Source organism: Leuresthes tenuis, unplaced genomic scaffold, assembly GCF_036924035.1.
Source record: "Leuresthes tenuis unplaced genomic scaffold, fLeuTen1.0.hap1 SCAF_12, whole genome shotgun sequence".
Taxonomy (NCBI): domain Eukaryota; kingdom Metazoa; phylum Chordata; class Actinopteri; order Atheriniformes; family Atherinopsidae; genus Leuresthes; species Leuresthes tenuis.
Window position 1 is genome coordinate 15,808,304 of NW_027325366.1, and position 20,430 is coordinate 15,828,733.

Genomic DNA, 20,430 nt, shown 5'->3' on the forward strand with positions numbered 1-20,430 from the left:
TGCTGGAGTTCACGCATGGATGAGCAAAGATCCGAATCGCAGAGGATGAATTGAATGAATTAAAACAGCCTTTGGTAACAACGTGATTAAAAAGCTGTTACATCAGGACCAGGCTGCGTGGCTGAGGCCCCCCCCCCCCCCCCCCCCCCCCCCCCCAACGTCACTTACAAAAATCACACCGAAAGAAAAAAGTGATCGAATGTTTAAAAATGATTAAAGAAAGAGAGCCGTAATTCATTTCGATGACCAAAATGATCACTCGCAGTGATTTGCGCCGCAGTTAATCTCCATCGGAAAACGTGGCCTCAGACGGCTAAATCTGCAGAGGAAGAATTAAGGAAAAAAAGAAAGAACCGAAGCCATCGGAAAGGGTATGAGAAAGCAGCCGGCCCCCTTTACTCTTAACTCTGTTGTGGACAGATTTCCCCTGACAAAAATTAAACTAGCTCCTACTTGGCACTTTATTATCTCTTCAACTGAATGATTTATTGTTTGTGGAGAGAAAGAACCCAAGAAAAGGGGAAAGATTACACTTCCAGCCAAAGCTCAGGCTTGATCTCGTTTTTTACTCCCTCTGTCCAGGAAAAAAAAAAAGCTCCCAACAAACAATAATGTCAGCTGTAATTGATCAGAGGTCGCTGGCTGGGCCTGCAGTAAAAGCGCACTATTTAAGCGACAATCGGCCCCTCGCTCTTCAGACGCTGGCTAATGAAGCTGTCTGTCTGGGCTATTTACCTTCTCTTAAATGGAAGGGGAAAGATGTACTGTAAGAGACAGGGCTGGAGAGGATCTGCCTCCCGCTCCTGTGAAATAGGACCTGCACATGCCTCGGGAATGTATAATTGGTTGGCGCAGCCAAAGCTGGGGATCCGGTGCTAATTAAATGACTTGTTTAAAGCCTATCTGTCTTTGTTTGGGAGGCTCTGGGCTTCAGAACAATGCATTGTAAATGCTGTTGTCAAACAAACATTCCTGGTTATCCTCTGATTGGAATGGAACAAGACAAAGGGCTGATTTGCTCGTGGCTAAGCCTTTGGTTTTCAAAGTGTGGAGATGTTTTTCTTTCTCTGATCTGTCAAAGTGAACAGAAACATTCCAGTCAAGCATCTAAATGGAGCGGACGCACCGCACAATGCATATGCAGTCCACCGCCGCAAAACAATCTCAGTTTTCCTGCTAATTGGACTTGTAAAAATGCCCCCACGTTGTGTATGCATTTCTTCTACAAAGGAGAGACGGAGGTGCGCGCGCACGGAGAGTCTTTGTTGTGGTCGTATCAAGGATTTGCACACCGGTCCCGAAAGGAAATGAATGGCTCGTGAAAAAGTGTCTGTCATGCCGCAAGACATTTAGAGGCCTCTCTGAAGCCCTAATCAGCGATTAATCTTTTCCATAACTGTTAATCTCCTCCAAAATCAGAGGCCCTGCATGTGAGGTGGAGGAATCCTTCCACCCATTAGATCAAACGGAAGACACGGCCTCCATAAACGCGGCGCCTGCCATCGCGGTACCACTTAAGACAACACGAGCGCATGCTCACACGTGCACAGAAACAGAAACTTCAGCACGGACGCACAAATGCAAGCAAGACACACACAGATGGCAGGTTCAGTCAAGGCTGGTGAGTCCTGTTTCTCATTAAAACGGGAGGGGTGGGGGGGGGGGAGTGAGGAAGGTACCGAGCTTTGATGTAGCCACCCACAGCCCTTCAGTGTCATTGAATGAAACTTTGAAGCTTTTTGTGTTTACGCAGTTAATGTTGATAATAAAGCAGACATCTTGTCTTTGTTAAATACCTGCTCTGGACTCGCCCACACAGAAAGGCACATGTGCGCAGGCAAGCAACGTAAAAACAAGACACATAAAAAGAATGCATCATGCGGCGACACAGAGAGGGGAAAACACACACTGGAGACCCGGCGATGCCGAGCAGACCGACGCACAAAGGTAGGAACGCACGGGGCGGCGAGACGCGCCAAAAAAACACATGCAAACAATATGCTTTACATTCCAAGAGATTGGCTGCATGTCAAGCTAATTCACATCAACAAGCACAATGTGTTTTGCATCCCAGGATAAAGATGTACAGCGATTCAGGTGGGCAACGGTTCCCAGCCAAAATGCCTGGTGTAATACAGGAGATGGCATGATAAGAAAACATTTCTGGTTTGATGAGGTAACATAATTGCTTTCCAACCCAAATCGCTGGAGTGTAACATGTGGTAGATATTATCAAGGAGACAGACAGAGGTGTTTGTCCTTTAAGTGTATAAAATTGAAGGCAGGCAACTTTTATTGGATAATTTAAATCCTCTGCTCTAATGGCACGCATTCCTTATGAAAATTGAAAGATCCATCATCTCTGAGACAGATCTGTTGTGGAAGAAGTTCTTCCTGTCTTTGAAGAGAAAATGCCAAACACGTTTCCCTGGCCCCTCCCGCACCGTCCGCCCACCCGCGCCGGTCCCAGTTTTTACTTGTCCATTTGTCTCTTTGCGGAAAATGTTAACGAACAGGGCAATAATCAGGCCATATGCTTGCATGTGGCAAATCTCATTACAGTAAATGACCTTTACCAGCCAATGCCAACATCCTCGCGCTTGATAACATGGGGCGTATGGAGCGGGCGGGGGGGGGGATGATGGTGGGTTCGGTTAACGCAATCGACTGGGGCGGATGGCCAAGAGAGCCAGGCCCTTCAGGACGCATTAGCAAACGGCGCTCGCCTCTGTAATTTGGGTCGGAACCGGGCTCGCTTTACATTTGTCACGCATCACTCTCGATAAACGCACAAGATCCACGCGAGAGCCTCGACACCCGAGCACTTCCATAAGCTGTGGCACCGAGAGAGGAGAGCAGGCGGAGAGGAGAGATATTGCTAGCAGCTGTTACTACTGCGGTGTGCAATATATTCAAGTCCAATCAATAAAGCTCCTGCAGACAGTGACACCCAAGCAGACAGAGGAATCATTTTCATCTGATACTTAGCAAAGGCTCCCCTTTTAAAAAGATTGCTTTCAGTCAATGACAACCAGTTGTCATTTGACTAAGGCCCCTGAAATGAAATATATTGACGAGTGTTATCAATCACGGCCCACTCTGCCGTCATATCGCGTTAGTGGGCGAAGTGTGTGTGTGTGTGTGTGTGGGGGGGGGTTTGGGAGTCAGTTTGCATGTGGTCATCAGATCCTCTGTTTTAATTGCAAAATTAGCATCGCTACCTCCTCACTTCATCTGTTTTAAAGGTGCGACGTGCGGTCCGAGGGCAGCACGTGGGACGTTTCTAACGTGGTGAGCTTTTGCCTTTCATTTTTCTAGTTGGCGTTTCACACACAATCAGTAAAGAATGCAAAAAGTTGTGCTGATGGTGCTGAATCCCTTAAAAAAAAACACTTTGCGCTCTCTCCTCCTTCGTCTTGGTCCCAGAGGAGAGGCTTTGCGGCGGATAGGACGCCCGGACCCTGTGTGGCTGTTGGCTCTATTTGGAGGAGGATTCCTGTGTCATAATTGAAAAAAACAAAAAAAAAAAAACACAAAATGCCTTTGCGGAACAGAACTGTTTACTCTTTCTATTTGAGCCCTGATTGCTGCATTGGCAGTCAATGGGACACTTTCCCACTGTAATCACAGGAAAAGAGATTTTCATTTTGTTGTTGTCATCACAGTGTCATTGCTGCTATTGTGTACACTGTTATATCATTACCCGATGCCAATGGTTCCTCTTACACATAATCAGAGCAAAATGAGAGCCCATGATATCTCGGCTCTAATGCTGCACCATCTTAGCCCTGCATGCGAAAACCGCTCCTATTCCCCGCAATTACACGCCGTGCATATTTCACATTATTGCGACCTGCGAAAGCTCATCATCACTGAAAGGTTGAATGTCATTTATTACACGTATCACATTTACACCAAGTGACATTGTCTTTTCAAATTGTGTTGATCTCTTCACTTTCAAAGGTCAGCCCCTTCCCTGGCTAAATTCAACCTGACAGAGAATAGTGAGGAGGGGACAGCCGAACACATGCATCACCCCCGCATCAAAGCGTTCCAAATTAATCTATCCAATTAATGAAGAACGAGGCCTAATGTTGATGAGGGATGACAACTCGACTGGTCAGTTGTTTTTTTATAGCTCTGCTCCTGTTATTGTGAACTAACCGCAAGAGACAATCAAACAAATATTTCCACGACACGTGATTTGTCTCGCGTGCTGCCGATCCTCGTGTCCCTTCAGCTCTATAACACCGCAACCCAGCTGCCACTCAAATACGATACGACTCGATACGGATCATTACGCAAATAATGTTTCATCAATTCCCCCAGTTATTGCAATCTAGTTCTGCAGTTGTCTGCGTTTTGTGTGTTTTGTCGCAACATCGCTGCGTCTCACAATTTCCCAATCATGCATATTCAAGTGTTACGCTGATGCCTGACAGCGGACGCAACTGGAATTAGAACGAGGACATTAGACTTCATTAAAGAGAGGAATGATTATCAGGTTTATCTTTTGAAATGTCTATTAAAATGTGTGTGTCGTTCTTCACTTATCTGTCACCTGGCTCCCATGAGCCTGGCAGACTAATAGAGAGATGGTGAGGGGCCAAAGCCCAAGAGAGAGACGGAGACCCATCAAGCTCTTCACTCAGACTGGAAGGCTGCCTGTCTGCTCTGCCACTCTCTGTCTAACTCCGTGTCTGATTCTGTTACAGCCATTAGTTTCCATTTCCCAAATGGTGGCGGCTCTAACCGCGAAAACCTTGATTTAGGAAAAAAAAAAAAAAAAAAAAAAGAAAATCAAAAACAAGCCAGACTTTGAACGTATAGAATTAGACAAAACAATATGTGTAGCAGTGAGAGAGGTGTTACGATATGTTCAACAACTGAGCTCTTTTCAGCCTATGGCAACAATCTAGTCACTCTATAGAGCTTTGGCTGACAAAAGCTCCCATAAGAGCGCTAGAGAGGAAGATGGATGAAGTTGCCCCTAGACACTCATATCAGGTCAGTGTGTGCTTTATCCCCTAATGGTTAAGGTTAGGATTGAGTAGGGGGTGATACCAGATCTGAGCCTTAGGGCCGGTGTTCCGTCTAGAAGAGCAGGAAGCTGCAGCCATCCTCCATCATGGCCCATATTCAGCTGTGCTGGGCCACCAGCACCAGCGCAGCTAGCAGGTTGGAGCGCGGAGCTAGCTTGCTGGATGTGTCCTTCCGCCCAGAGAGCTTTATTATTAGAAAGGACATAAACAGACTAATTAAATCGCAGCAGTGGAGCTGAGCTGACAGCTGGCGCAGAGAGTGTGACCAAACAGATCCCTATCAAAGTGCAGGAGTAGGGTGTCTATATGTGTTCTGCTTTTTTCCTGTGCAAGACTGTGTCTGTTCACATGCACGTCTATGAATTCTGTACACATGCATAGGTTTGTGTCATTTTACCCACTGTACACTTGTTTTCTGCTATAAGTCATTTTCCGCTGCGATTTCCTCCATTGATGCATCTTAATGTCTCACGAACGAGCCTATAATACAGCAACAGACTCACTTATAAGGGCCAAAATGTTACAAATGCTATCCAACTGAGCTGTAAGCACTCCGGTAATTAGTGCATGGTATCCAAGCTGACTTCATTCCGCTCTGCAACATGGCCAAGCACGGACCCCATATAGAGAGGAGCCTAGTTATGCATTGATCTCAGAAAATTAGGGCTAACGGCCCCCAGACTGCAGCGTCTTGATGTACCTTCTGGATGAGCAATGTACTGTACTTGTATTGTTTGTAGAGTAAACAGGAGGATTTTGACTTGCTGTGCTTTAAACCGAATGCACGCTGAATAATTAATGGCGCGGCCCGTAAAGCGTCGTTATCTGTGTGCACAAACGTAAAACCACTGATGATGAGAAAATATGGTTTTAACAAGTCAATAATGGTGAGTGCAACAAGAACAGCCTAATCAATGGGGCTGCAACGTTTGCAAACAAGGACCTGAATTATAATGCCAATAATTGATCTCTTCCATTTTTTCCTCTCTCCGTCTTGTGATGTCATTGTTTATTGATTGCTTCCTGCCAGTGAGGGATGATGGGAAGTTTCAGAGTTTGTTTTTGCTATGACTTTTGCCCCCCACCACCCCCCCCCCCCCCACCCCCCCAGCCTCCCACCATGCAACCCCCCTCCCTCCATTTGAAATTTGCAAGCTGTAGCACCAGCTTAACCAAAAAGGATTAAGTCCCATACCCAACTGAGAACACAGATAATGCTCAGTAATTGGTAAAAAATGAAGATGAATGGGACAGCTAGATAAGGACCAATTAGCTGCTGGGAGTGTACAGCTGTGGTCTCCTCACAGAGCGCTCTCAGGGGCCAAGGCCCCCGTCTATCTCGCTCACGCGAAACACGCACGCTCAGACACGCGTACGCACGCTCGCAAACGTGCGAGCGCGGGGGTAGGGTTGGCGAAATTAGCCTGATGACCCTGGGAAGCGAGAACGATGCTTCCTCGCCGCCTCACCCTGAACCTCCTCTCTCGACTCTCAGTCAGGCAACACTCCAGGTACCTGTCAGCACCCGTCCAACTTCAGCCTAGCGTGTGACTTTCCACTCCCCGTTGGGGCGCAGGCAGCCTGGACCGAAGCCACAAATGCGAGACAAAAGGCTCACTCTCGGGTCTTTTTAAGCGCCGCTGCAGAGCGCAACCGCTTTCCGCGGCCCGCGAGATGTTACAGGTGTGGGAGGGACTGAAAATGGACGCTGAAATGGGAAAGGAAGGAGCGACTGTTGAGCCCTCTCCTCCTCCTGCGGAGCTGTTTGGTCGGCATGTTGTGGCATCATCTGGCTGATGACAGTGGAATTCCCATATCTAATTACAAACAGGATTTCAGCTCCATTAGAGTTGCGTGGTGAGGGGTAAGATGAGTGGCAGGGCAGCACCCAGTGGCCAGAGAGAGACAGAGGGTGAAAGACAAGAGACGGAAATGAGACGGAGAAAAGAAGGACGAGGGTGAACTCGGACTTAGATTTTCATCCTGCTTCTTTTCTGCAGGTCGGGGGAAAAAAAAACAACCCACTATTTCCTTTCTGGGGATGAAATAAAAGCAATTCCTTCTCTTGAAATTGGCAGGTGTTTGTTAGTGGGCAGCTGACAATATTTTTTTTTCCCCCCAGTAATGAAGGTTGTGGCCGGGGTCAATGCGCTGGGAGGGAATGGCGGGCTGTTTATCCCCCTCAAGGCCAAGCGCCACACGTGTTTTGCTTGGTCTGTGATCTGTAATTGTGGCATTTCCTGAGAGGCGAAGGAACAATCCACAATGTGCTTTGAGAGGGCGCCCGACTAAAGAGTGTGAGGGGGAAAAAAATCAAAGAAAGACCTCCACCACACACACACACCCCTAATTTTACCCGTCCTCACAATCCTACGTCTCTCTGTCGTCATGACGCTACTTCTTCAGCGCTTCTTGGACTTTTTTCACTCTTTCTGGCGATGTTTGGTGACTTCGGCGGGGTTGAACTGGCTGTTTTTTTTTTCTCCACCATAATTAATAACACTGATGCAAACAGGAAGGTCTAATTGTGATGAATATTTAATGCGAGGGAGAAACATTAGCCTGTTCAATTTACATCAACACAAAGACAGCGGCGGGCAATCCAACTCTGCAAACAGCACGGAGTGTCCTTCACTGGCTGGCTCTGTTGTGCTTTGCTTTAAGCGCTTCACAATGCAAGATCAGCCTCAGACAAACACCGAGATGAGGCACCTGTATTTCAGCCTGAGGAGGATTTATTTATTTTTCTTTTGTCAATGAGCTTATGTAGTGGCTCCTTCTGATTAAATGGGTCTACATCCTTCGTGGCATTATCCGAAGCGTGCTCATTATCATATCAATTCCTGTCTTGGTTGGTAGCATAATTTGTTTAAGTAAACACATCCGTTTGCGTGGGTTTAGGCTGGATGATTATAAAATGCCAGTTCATTTCCGTAGAACAGCTGTGGTCTAAGTCTGCTAAAGAGAGAATGAAGTCATTCCCCAAGTCGGCTCTCTGAACAACAGTTAGTTCAGTCCCAAAGCTGCGGCCAAAAGAACATTTCCCCTTCTGCCCACTATTTGCTGTAACAGTCCAATGCTTTACACATTTGGATTGCTATTGGACAACAGGCATGGGAGCTGAACATATTAGATGCTCAGACTCATAAATCAGACCAGACTGAGGCCCTTTTGGAATGTTTAAATAATCCTGCAATCAAGCTTTCCTCGTCAGCCAGATCTTATGTTTGCAAAATTACAAAAATGCTTCCATTCAAAGGCCAGATGAAGGAAGACAGCATGCCGCTCGCTGTGCTCCATGACTCTCCGGCGCAGAGCAGGCCATATATCTGCAGCGTATTATCAGGATGACTCCTGCTGGCCACCCTGTCACAGGAGAGTGCTTGATATAAACAAGAGATTGCTGCGACACCCGGTAATCAATATTAGGATGGTTTCAGTACCAAACATCATTTGTCTCTGTGACCATTCCTTTGACCAAACGAAGCATTAATTCAAATCATAAATCTGAGCTGATTTAAATCCGAGGAGAGTGAGGGAGAGAAAGAGAGAGAGAGGGGCCCCTGTCTGACTGCCTGCCCCTAATGATTTATTTTCTACATTTCTGCGAGCGAGAGATTTGTCCATACTCACTGACAGGTCACCTTCAAACGCCAGTGGCAGACTGTTCATCACCATGCAGACGAGCATCTCATCGCTGCGAGTAAATATTAAAGGAAAAGAATCCAATTGATTGTGGATGGGGCCGAGAGGCGTCACTGCCATATATTTCACTCAGGGAGCTAATGCTGTGGCCCGTGCACCCGCACCTAGAACCGCTCCCCCCTTGCCAGAATTATGATTCTACAGAGAGCCCGTGTGGCTGCCTGCGGACCCAAGGTTACAATTTAAATTGTAAAAAGATAAAACAGTTTCTTATTAGCTCCATTGCCACAGCCTTGCTGTTGCTACTCACATTTATCTTTATTTCTGTGACCTCGCGAGCTCATATTCTCCTTTTTACACACTCCATTCTCTCAGAGCGGTGACCTCACACTTCATGCATTCTGCATTGTTAAATCTGCTTTGAAACACATCCTGTTTTCATCTCGCACGCCACAAGCTCCGCGGTGTCAAGTATTATCGGAGCAATGCATTCAGAAGTCCCCGCCGCTTATTCCAGTAAGTGAATCAAAACTTCCATTTAGCAACAAAAGCTACAGGGATTACATTTGCTTTGCAATTTGGAGCGGGCTCATGAATCCACACTAACATACATTATCGCTCTTTTTAATTCACTAAGTGCTTGTGTGATATTACAGAAGTCCTTCTCCGAATTCTAGGGCTAATAATTAATTGAAATGGCACATTGTGGAAAAGCAGTGGTCTCGCAGCGATTCAATTAGACCCTGTTAAAAAGCTGGTAAGCTTTGGGACACCGTGTTCACAGTTTTACTCAGCTGTCGAGCTTTTTTTACTTCCAACATCAAACACTTTTCAAACAGAGAAAACGCGGCTTCGGTTCTACTATCACTGTTAGCCTTCTCGGTGCATCCATGCTAAGCTAAATCAAGCGTTTGGCATTTCAAAAAGCTTCTGAAAAACAACACAGTGCCCAGTGAACGCTGCAAATCTTTGCTTGGAGTGGAGTTCTATGTGTGGGATTCGGATCTCGGGATTCGGGTTGAAATCTGCCGGGGAGTGAGCAAGTTGCTGAAAGAAAAGGTGGCCGTTTCGGGAGGGGTCTTGAGTCTATGTGAACCTATCAGAGCAAAATAAGCCCATTCCAGCTCAAACACAAGCTAAATCCCTGTAACTTCTGTGACTGAACGCAATGACATGCTCTCCAGTAGAAACCAAAGGGTGGATATCACTAATCATCTGCAAGTCCGCAAAAAACCAGGCTTGAGCTTCAGAGTACCGCCTTATAATCTGTAGCCTTGTAAGTGTGCCCAAATATACTGCAAATATCAACAGAAGCACATTTCTAGCACCCAGTCTGTCAAAACCCGACGCTCCAGAGTGTCTTTCGTGGAACTCGATGATTTGAAATGCTTTTAATTATGAATTGTAAGTTTTTTTGTAGGCTAATAGCCAAAACAAGCTTAATTCATAAGTCATGGCTGTTATCAGCCTTGTCTGCTGCACAAAATGAGCATTTTGGGATAATGGGGGATTAATATGTAGATTATACTGTAAATGTCTTAACATTTGTCTGTTCTTAGCTTACAGAGTTGCAGAGACATGGATGAGGCTGGAGTTCTAATTCATGTGTCCGTCTGCACGGTCCAGGTCATCTAACGGAGGTTACGGCTCGCTTTTGTCTTCCTTTAACATGAGTGTTTGTGGAAGTGCGTTTGTGTCTGTGAAGGGCATCCTCACCGACGCTGGAGCTGAGGTCTCCGTTCTCCCCGTCGGCTCCGTGGTGGTTGGCGTTGCCGTGGTAGCCGCTCATCGCCTCCAGCTTGATCTTCTTGACCTTCATGGCCTCTGCGATGGCCGCGTTGGCAGCTGCCGCCGCGGCTGCTGTCAGGCCTGGAGAGAGGAGGCAGAGGAGACAGCGCGCTTACAGACTGCTACACGTCGGCGGAGGCTGAGCCGCGGCACCTGCAAAAAAACCTTTCACAGACCTGCCGTGACGAATAAAGACAACAAAGCAAAGGAACTTCTGAAACGCTAAAACTATGAATAATTTCATACACGATGGGGAACAAGCTCCTATGAGATCATAACTTGGTTTTTCATCTTCTGACAGGGAATATCTTCACAGCAGGTTATCATGCTGATGAGATGGATTCCCGTGTGTGCGGCAGCTTATGATTTTTATGAATGTTTCGCAGACTCCAGCAATCCCCGCCTCTATATTGATGTATTTGTCCCTTGATGGGAGCAGATGCAGTCAAGATAATAGTACATGATGCAAGCGTTTTGTGTGTACAACTCATAATGCACAAGGCATGTGCGTATATATATATATATATATATATATATATATATAAGAGGCTTTGTGATACAGTGTGACATAGGACAGTTCACAGGGGCTTCGGCGTGAGCAAATCCATACGGAGAACTGTGTCTTCTGAAGCCTTGTTGGGGGAATTTCAATAATAACTTCTGACATATTCATCAGATCTAATAAACCCAGAATAATGCCCAACTGTGGTGTTCAAATCACTCGGAGAAACGCATTGTGATGCCTCATAATAAGAGCGTTTCTTCTGACCGTCGAGGCGAGTTTTCGAGTGGAAAATTCATCAAGGACTACTATCTATTAAAAAGACATAACGAGCCGGCGTGCTAAACGAAATACTGCATTAAGCCCCGCACTGCAGAGGTTAGAAACCACCCGACACTGGGCAAGAACCAGGGAAAGACATCACAAAAAACCGAGGATCAATCATGCCGTAATGTGGCACTTTTTATGCTAACGCTGCCCGTAAAAAACATGCAAAGCAGTCTTTAAACTCAAGTTAGCAAACTCCTGAAACATCCGGTAGCTTTGCTGCAGCGACAAACAACGCGTCATCAAGTATGCAGAAACGCTTGAGCATTTCAGGCAAAATGCCAAACGGCGTTGAGAATTCCGCGTGCGTGCGGCTCGAGCCCAAGGCGACGGTTTTTGAATAGGCTAAGTGACTATTGACACCCCGTTTTGAAATAATCATTCAAATTTCCACAGCAATCTCAAAACGTGCACATAAAAAAAAAAAAGAAAAGAAGAAGCTAAATGTGACACAGTCGTCCACATCAATCAAGCCGAACTCGATATGATTGATACAGTGAGTCGGAGATTATAGACAGACATATGCTCGGCACACTGCAGAGATCATAAAACACTGCTTTGTCATTGTGGTAGTTCCAGGGTTCCGGTGTATGGAACGTGACTGAAATCTTTATTCATGAGGCTGGTCTCAAACAGCAGGGACAGATAGCGCCAAAGCTCCTCTAGGCCCCCGGTGTGTCTCAGGAGAATCCCACGACTCCTCTTGCCAATCCCAGCAACAAAATCAAAGATGGATGGCTCGCACAAAGATATGCACCTATTACTGTTATAACTCACATCAACACCGGGTTGTAGCGGCTGCCCTTTTACAGCGGCTGCTGGCGCTTGATATGCAGGTTTGCATTACGTTTTCACGCAGGACAGAGCGGCGAATGCGTTTATCACGTCTCGGCGACGGGACTCCGAGCAGCTATTAGCCACGCATTTGAGACGAGGCACAAGTACAAGAGGAGGCAGAAATCAAACATGCGGCTGTAATAAATACATATGAGCTTCTGCCGGCACAAACGCACACTGACAAACATGCCCGGGAGAACACACCGGCCTCAACACCTTCTCCCCTCATCCCCAGCTGATAGGCAGATGGTGGGAGTCACTCTGAGCCACTGACATGGAGGTGCATATCATTTAAAGCCTTGTTTGCATCTTAAAATACACCAGTACCATATTGACGTACAGTATACATCATGTCACCGAGGGCCCTCTCATTTGCAGTGGGCCCTGGCTGCTGTTCCATATGCATAGGAAGGCCAGAGAAAAGAGCGAGAGAGAGACAGACAGAGAGAGAGAGAGAAAAGAAAAAAGAGCCACTGCTTCATAAGAAGGTGATACTTCTTCACATAATGAATGTGGCCTCTGCCCAGTCTGAAGGTCAGCCTTCATTTGTGTATAATGGGCAAGAGTCAACTGTTTTCCAAATGAGACGTATGCAGAACAGACTGCCGAGTAAATATTGAAATCACCTCTGGGCTGTTTGTGTGATAAATTCCCCCCACAAATCAGGTGCCGCTCAAAGGAGTGCCGCAGTGGAGCCCTCCGACGCTCTCTAACTTGTAGGAACAGCATGGTTTATTGCACTGCAGCCTGTCTGTCCTCACCGTCTATTTTTTCCTCTGTGGACTGGACTAAACCGCAGGAGCCGTGAAACAAATAAAAAGGGAAAGGAAACCACGTCGGAGAAGGAAGGTAACAGGTTTGGATCAAATGTGCATCGAGTAAACGAAGGCTGAGGAATTGATTTGTACTACTGCGAAACAGATGGAATGATCCCTTTTGTAGTTTTCATTCATCACTCAGCTGCGACCTCCCTTCTGTCTCAGACTAAGTGGCGCAGTTCACAGATCGAAATCACTGTCCTGATGATTGTTTCATTTCACAGGATCAATTGTCATATCCACGTAACACACGCCTCAGCACAACAGACGTCACAAGGAAGCCCGGGGAGATGCAGTCGTCCTCCAACAGGTCTATTAGCCACCAGAAGTCTGAGCGTCAACAAGGCCAAGCCTCCTCAGTGCTAATCTGCATTCATTACTATGCAAACAAAACAACCCGAGCCTCGTATATTCTTTCAAAGTCACCTTTAGATTCAGACACTTTTCTGATATGGGAGCACAGACATCTCCGAATCCTCCTGAGCATAAAACAAACAGCGCCTCAGAGTCACATGTGGAGAGTCACACCAGTGAGTGAACAGAAAAGGGAACATTTCAACAAATAGAGACTAGCATGGCACTGTCACATGGGGAGCACAAAACAGCAAATAACAGAGACAAGGTCTGATGGTAGCCCTTGGAGCAGCTGTCATATTAAATAATAATGAAGGATCTATTAATATGCAAAGGAAGCAGCAGCCGACTGGCTTAACGCTGTCATGCCTCTGCATATTGTCAGGATCTTCATCATTAATTAACATGCTAGCTGCCCCATACCTGCGCCAATGTCAGAACATTCTTACAACAAACACCCCAATGCCTGTGCCCTCCGCAACTAACTCGTATAATTGAATTAAAATCAGATTAACTTCACATCAGCACACAAAAGGCCCGACTTTTACGACTTTGTCGAGCACCGATTGAAAAAAGAAAAGAAAAACAAAAAAAACAGCCAAAAAACAAAACAACGAGAGCTTATCTGCCGCGTCTCTGTTGTTGTTGCCGCGCTAAGGAGCGCACCGTGGGCGACAATGAAAACACACGTTATTTACCGGGGGCCAGAGGGAGAAATGGAGGAGAGAGACGCTCTCCATTTGGTCGCCTAATTCTATGCAAGGGCTGGTGGTGGCACAGCGACGAGGAACGGGGGGGCGGGAGCGACGCCACTCTGAGGCACACTGAACCACTTGAACTGTGCCATCCACATCATGGCAAATTTAGTATCAATTACAGGGTGTGCTAACCTTACGACAAGCAGGCGAACGGAAAGAGGCGGGGCAGAGACACACGAGAGACACGAAATTACCTGGTGCACGCCGGCTCTATTTCGAACTCGCTTGAAGTGGCGACGGACAAGACGATCCACTCAGCGGCACAAAAATAACACGCTAATTGTACATGGGAAGAGAGAGAATATCGCAGCAGGTCTCATCTGACGGCATTAGCAAGAAGAACCAGCCCCCACATCCCGCTTTGCAGGGAAGCAAAGGCAGTGCTTTTCTTGGTAAAGGACAGGATGCACCCCTGGAAGAACTAGGTGACACTCATTTCTCTAATGGTGAACGCAGCGCTCGTGTGAGTTTTCTTAAAAGATTGAAGCCATATCCAGGACATAAATGAATTATATCAAAGCTGCTGCTTAAGAAGTGGCCGGAGTGTGAGCGGAGCCCCCCCCACCCACCCTCTCTCCACTTTGAAGGAGATGTCATCTCGGTGTGGTGTCAGTCCACAGCAAATAATCCGATTTGGGCGCCAATCTGCCTGTAATGCATCAGCAACTGGAAAGGCTCCAGCGTAACCCCCCCCCCACACACACCCCTCAGGGGCATGAACGCAAGCAGTCAGACACTCACACACACACACACACACACGTGTGCTTTCACACACATATGAAGGTATTTCCTTCAGAGGAAAACTAAGCATATTAGGATGTCCTTTCCTAAATGGATCCGGTATCAAGGGCAAAGATACATATGTTAACACTGTGTTTCACATCCAATCTCTGGTCCCGTTGAGTGTAAAGAAGACATCTTTCCACCGTTTCATCGGCACTGATATGAATCTGAAATGATTTGAGTGCACGTCTTCTGCCTGCCCAGTTGCAGTCGACTCTTAAGAAAAAGTTAGCCGACTGTAGTTTGCTGATGGGAAAACCACGGCGACATTAAAACAACCCAAACCTGAGAGGAGGAGCGCCGAATGCTGCTACCTGGACAAGTTCCTGGCTCTATCGAGAGATAAGACATTATCTTAGCTCCTCTTCGATGACTGACAACCACAGAAGCACCGGCATCGTGTGCTGCAGGGCAGAGTCGATATGTTATTTTGAACAAATCACTTCATGTAACTCAAACTGAACAACGCAGCTTTTTCTTTTTGTCCCGAAGAATCGGTGAAGCTTCCGGAAAAACCCAAAAAAAACGTCAGCCCGAGTCTCATCTGTGTGTGCAGGCGTTAGCTCAGCTGAAAAATGAACTAATCCGACATGACACAGTCGTGTAACTATTCAAGACAGTTCCTCAGTGTCGTTTTTTATCATCTTTCAGAACATTTGGACATGACGGGAAGATCAATTAGCCGCCCACTTAGATGCTAACTTATGTGTGGTCAATTATACTCGATTACTAATCTGTCACTATCTGTAACTTCCCGAGACGTTTAATGCTTAATAAAAAGCATCAAAACAATAAATGGTTTAATTACAACACAGAGAGTGGTGTAGAAGTTCAGTCTTCCCACAGTTTGGAGGCTTAAGGCAGTTATGAGAAGACCAAAAACCTCAATTACTTTATCTCTGCCCCCTGAATACCCTGACTAAATGTCAAGATCAGAGAGTCCCTCTGGGCTTTAAGGGGATGATATCAAAAGGCTTTTCTGTTGCTTTATGTTCCACTAAATAACACGTGTCTTTCTCATCATTGTTCTCCTTCTGTGTTCACTTCAGCCTTTAAGTTCGCCGTCTATAGTGCAGCGTCGATAGCCAGTGACCTCACCCCGATCCCAGAGTTCAAAGCGCTAGCCTGAGCTGTGAGGGTCCATTGTACTGAAACGCATGGATGGACCTTTTTTATGGACCTTTAATGGTATTCGTAGATGCCACTCTGTTGCTTCTTAGGCAAAAAGAGAAAAAAGAGTCTTTTTTTCCCCTTCTTTTCTTTTACAGAGACGGAATTCAAATGTGTCTGGTAATTCAGGCAATTCACAAATCTGCTTAAATTGTTATATATCAATATCAAAATGGAAATTCGGCTTTGGTGGCTTGTTTCTTTGTCAGTTAATAGCTGGGTTGGATACTGTGCACACTGTACACCGGAGGAGCATTCAAAGAGCTGCTTTCGACAGCACAATATCATTAAAGACATATCAAGAAGGACAGCGAAATATGCAAATCAGAGCACTTAGAGCCACCGACATCAAAGCACTCACAATGAAGCCAGCCACAAATAGAACAAAAGCATTAGTTGCAATAAGACTTGGCCCGGGGCTAAGTTAGGGCACAAACGGTTGTTGTTGATTCTTGTGGCGATAAGCTTGCTTTAGCATCACCACTGCCTATGTACATATACCAGTGGAGTGGATTTAATCGCACTAATTAGAATGCACTCAAGGCAAAATGCAACATCTACTGGAATAATCTGAGAGAAAGGATTTCCAGTCCAATTTAATCTCCCACCCCCACCCCCACCCCTCTTGGTTTCAGGGGGTTGAGCAGAGGATCTGTTTTTGGTAAACGAGTGAGCGGCTGGTGTCTGGTGGTTGGGTGCATGTGTCACTTTGGACTGGTTGCCATTTCGAGGACAAGCTGCAGGGAGGCCACTCGTAGGGAGGCTCCATGTGTGTGTGTGAGAGAGAGAAAGAACTACAAGAGATCCAGACAGAGTGAACCAGAGCCTTAGCAACAGTGGTAGTGCAACGCAGACCACACCATACCTGTGGGAGGGATCATGCCAGGAGACATGAGTCCAGGGACCGAGTGGGGCATGATGTGGGGGTTCTCTGGCGATGTCACGCTCTGGGTTCTCTTCGGGGGCCGGCCGGGTCTGGAGCTGAAAAGGAAGAAAGCGGTGAGACATAAGGAGGAGACTGGGACCTGGAGGAGGGGAGGAGTGGGCAGCGGTGGTGGAGGACGGGGGGGGGGGGGGGGGGGGGGGGGGGGGGGGGGGGTGTTAACGGTTGGAGCACTCCAGAATGCAATTCCATTCCAAAGGGCTACCATGTACTGTAAATACATTTCTTTTCAAGGACAGTTGCTTTCTGCAGCTCAACATAATAGACTTCCATAACTAATTAGATTACACGGTGAATTCATTTCCTTTATTGAAGATCAACCACTTTTTGATGCATAATTCATAACCTGTACCTCGTTACCTGTTCCTCCGTATTAATATCCCCACACTATTTGAATTGCCTCGTTTGCATATGCTAAAATCCAGTGCACGGCCCTCGGCCTGGAAATTACATGTTAACTTGTTATAATTATTGCAGTCAGGCCACTATTGATTTATGAGACTTTTAAAAACCAAATATGTGTAGTTCTGGTAATGAATGATATTTTAAGGTTCTTCAGGAAATTAAAAGGCAATGGCTGCCTTAGGAAATGTTCTGCTTGCTTGATTTAATGCGTGCCTTAGCTGGAAGGTGGTGTGACAGAGTGATTCAGACCTGTTGGACGATTCTGATGGGGGAGTTTTATTACACCAAACGAGGGGCACAGATCCAGCCGTGATAAATGACTGTGCCACCTCACTGTGGAGGAGAAAAGGCCTTCAAAGCAGATACACCCATGACTTTCCACACATCTTACTCATTCACTTATTAATACAGCTGCGAGTTTCAATCAATACCTACTTTGCTGGCTTATAGTTACAAACACACACACAAAAAAAGGAAAAAAAAAGCCTACAGGGTAGAAAAAAAAAAGAAAAGAAACACAATGAGGCCGAGATTCTGCGGAGGCATATTCTTTATGAAGCAGCGGCTGCATGTCTCAGCCGAAGATGAATTACGGTGACTTGACACAGGTGACATATTGGCTTCATACATTATTTCACATAGCAGTCCGTTTCAAGCTATACCTGGATACCGCGTGCTCTCTTAAATGAGTCAAATCTATCTTTAAAACACAGGAATGTTTTCTATAGATTGCTGCGAATGCCGTCAACACAAACGGGGAAGTGAATTTTTTCACAATTTTCTTCTTTTCTTTTCGTGTCTTCGTTTGATAGATTTCGAAGAGGGCAGGCGGGAAAGCAAACAGCCCACGAAACTTTCGTACAAATACATTCTAATAGGCGCTAATCATATAGCAGGCATCATGCGGCCAGAAGAATTACATTAAACAGTTTTCTATGTTAAACTTTTTGCATGTAAGGTTGCTTATTACTTAACCCCTTCCTCCCCGGGGCCTTTTCTACACAGTCTGGCTGTGTTTGTGATAGAAAATGCAACAAATGTCATTTTTAAAGCTTTCCAAGCAGGGTTAGGGTCTATCCAGCCTGCAGAGACTAAAATAGGTACAATGTATCCATTTTGAAACAATCTTTGAAACAGACTCACTCGGACTCAAATATTTTGGCGAGTCAACACTACCTTTAGCCCGCTGATGAGGAGACTTATTGAATTCCAGATTCCTCTCGAGCGTCTTTTATCAGCAGAGCCCAAAAAATGCCTCACAGCCGCGGAGCTGTCACAGGCTGAATCTGGCTTTTTCAGCTATAAAAATTGTTGGTTGTAACAGCATTTTAGATGCATCGAATTGTTACCCACTGATAAGTTCTTCTGATCTGACGATAATGTCTTACTCTGGACTTTATCAGCCGGTACAGTCTGTGAAACTGTTTGTGTTACAGTACATTTCCCTACATTTCCCAAAGGCAATGTGTAAAAGGGTGATGCCGTGTTTTACCTCACATGCTGCACAGCCTTAGTAGATGAATTTATCCAGCCATGTCTTTTGAGGTTTATTTACCTCACTGCTGCTAATAGAGTGCACTCAAGAGTCTGTCTGAATGTGCTGACTCTCTCATCTACCGGCTCTGGAGGTTTTTAGGGCTAAAAGCAGACTTTCACCCGACTGTGTCCCTTTGCAGGGGAAACACACGGGAGAGGTGAACGGCAGAAAAGCGAGAAGGGCACCGAGGAGGAGAGGGGCAGAAAGAGAAACGAGTGCTCGTTCAACCCAGGAAGGTCTGGAAACGTAATTCCTATTTCTATAGAGGCACCTCTTTGATCTTATGAGAGGGCGAGATCGCAGACAGTTTTGCTGTCATCACTTTCACTTGTACTCTGGCTGAATTATTTATGAAAGACCTCAATGGAGGATATGTGATGGGTAAAAAGGCTTTTTTTTTTTTTTTTTTTTTACTAACAATACTAAAAGCAAAAAGGCTCTAAAATGGACAAAAAAATGTCACATCTACCTTAGATCATGGCAGAAAGGATGTGAACCTCGGCACAAAGGCCCAGTTAAGTAAAAGGTAATGTTTAGATAGGCTGTAAGAGAACCTGTCTGTGTGTTTAAAGGGATAGCATTTCAACCACTCTCTGAACACAAATAACAATAGCCAGCCATGAAAGCAATACAGCAACTGAAGCAGAGCTTTGAACTGAGGAACCTCCAAGCAACAGGAAAGCCTCTCAGAAATGAATGCTCCTGTCTCCTTTCCTTATTGCTGAGCTGGTGTCTAAATTTGCAGAAATAGCATCCAATTTGTTACCGAGTGGAAGCAATGGCTATTTCCCTCTTTTTTTTAATTTAAAGTCTCATTAGTTACGTTCTGTATACATTAAGATCGTGTGGCCTTAAAGCTGAGGAGTGCAGACTAACATCCGAGCAGATCTGCAATGGTCAGGTCCATCCAGGCTAATAAAGCGGGTCCAGAGAGGAACTCAACCTGGCCTCGAACAAAAGAGCCAGGCTATTTATCAAGCAGCAGATGCCGATTCCCTAAATAGCTTGGCACAGAAACTGCTCCAAACTAGGCCATTATTGTACCAAAAAAAAAAAGACAGCACAACTGGATTCGTGTTTGGAATTTTGGGTATTTCTTACCCGCTGTTGTCCTTTCTAATCTTACTGGCCTTCTGTTTGTTTCCTCTGGTCTACTTTAAGACGTCTCAGAGAATAAGAACCTTAAATCGGGCCTGTTTGGACAATATTAGTTCTGTTCTGGAGGTCAGTCATGAAAGAATGTCATGTCATGCATTATTTACACTGATACTAAAGACATTAAGCCCCCCCACCCCCACCTATCTCTGGCTTCAATTAAGGAAAACAAAATAGACCTCACCAGCTTTGGGCTAAGGCCACAAATATGTTACACATCTATTCTCTCTTTCTTGTTATGGTGCCACGGTGAAAAGAAAATAGTGGTGAACTTTCCCTGAACCAGACTTCCTTTAATGGCCCGGCCGTGTGTTGACCCAGCAGAGTCGGCTGGAACCTGATACCATCCAACACACTACGCTGCAC

At 45.8% G+C, this 20,430-nt stretch overlaps 1 protein-coding gene across 6 annotated transcripts in view; it reads right to left on the bottom strand.

Annotated features, from left to right (window-relative positions):
- Nucleotides 1–20,430, bottom strand: part of dachd (dachshund d) — an 89,650-nt gene that overhangs the window by 24,302 nt on the left and 44,918 nt on the right. For 3 of the 6 annotated variants that reach the window (XM_072396623.1, XM_072396622.1, XM_072396624.1), the window contains exons 2-4: nt 16,890–17,005; nt 10,404–10,556; nt 5,065–5,226 (exon numbers count right to left, since the gene is read on the bottom strand). In XM_072396623.1, coding sequence (XP_072252724.1) covers nt 5,065–5,226; nt 10,404–10,556; nt 16,890–17,005 — 431 coding nt within the window. The remainder of the gene's footprint in view (nt 1–5,064; nt 5,227–10,403; nt 10,557–16,889; nt 17,006–20,430) is intronic. The other 3 variants (XM_072396625.1, XM_072396626.1, XM_072396627.1) reach the window with 2 other exon arrangements.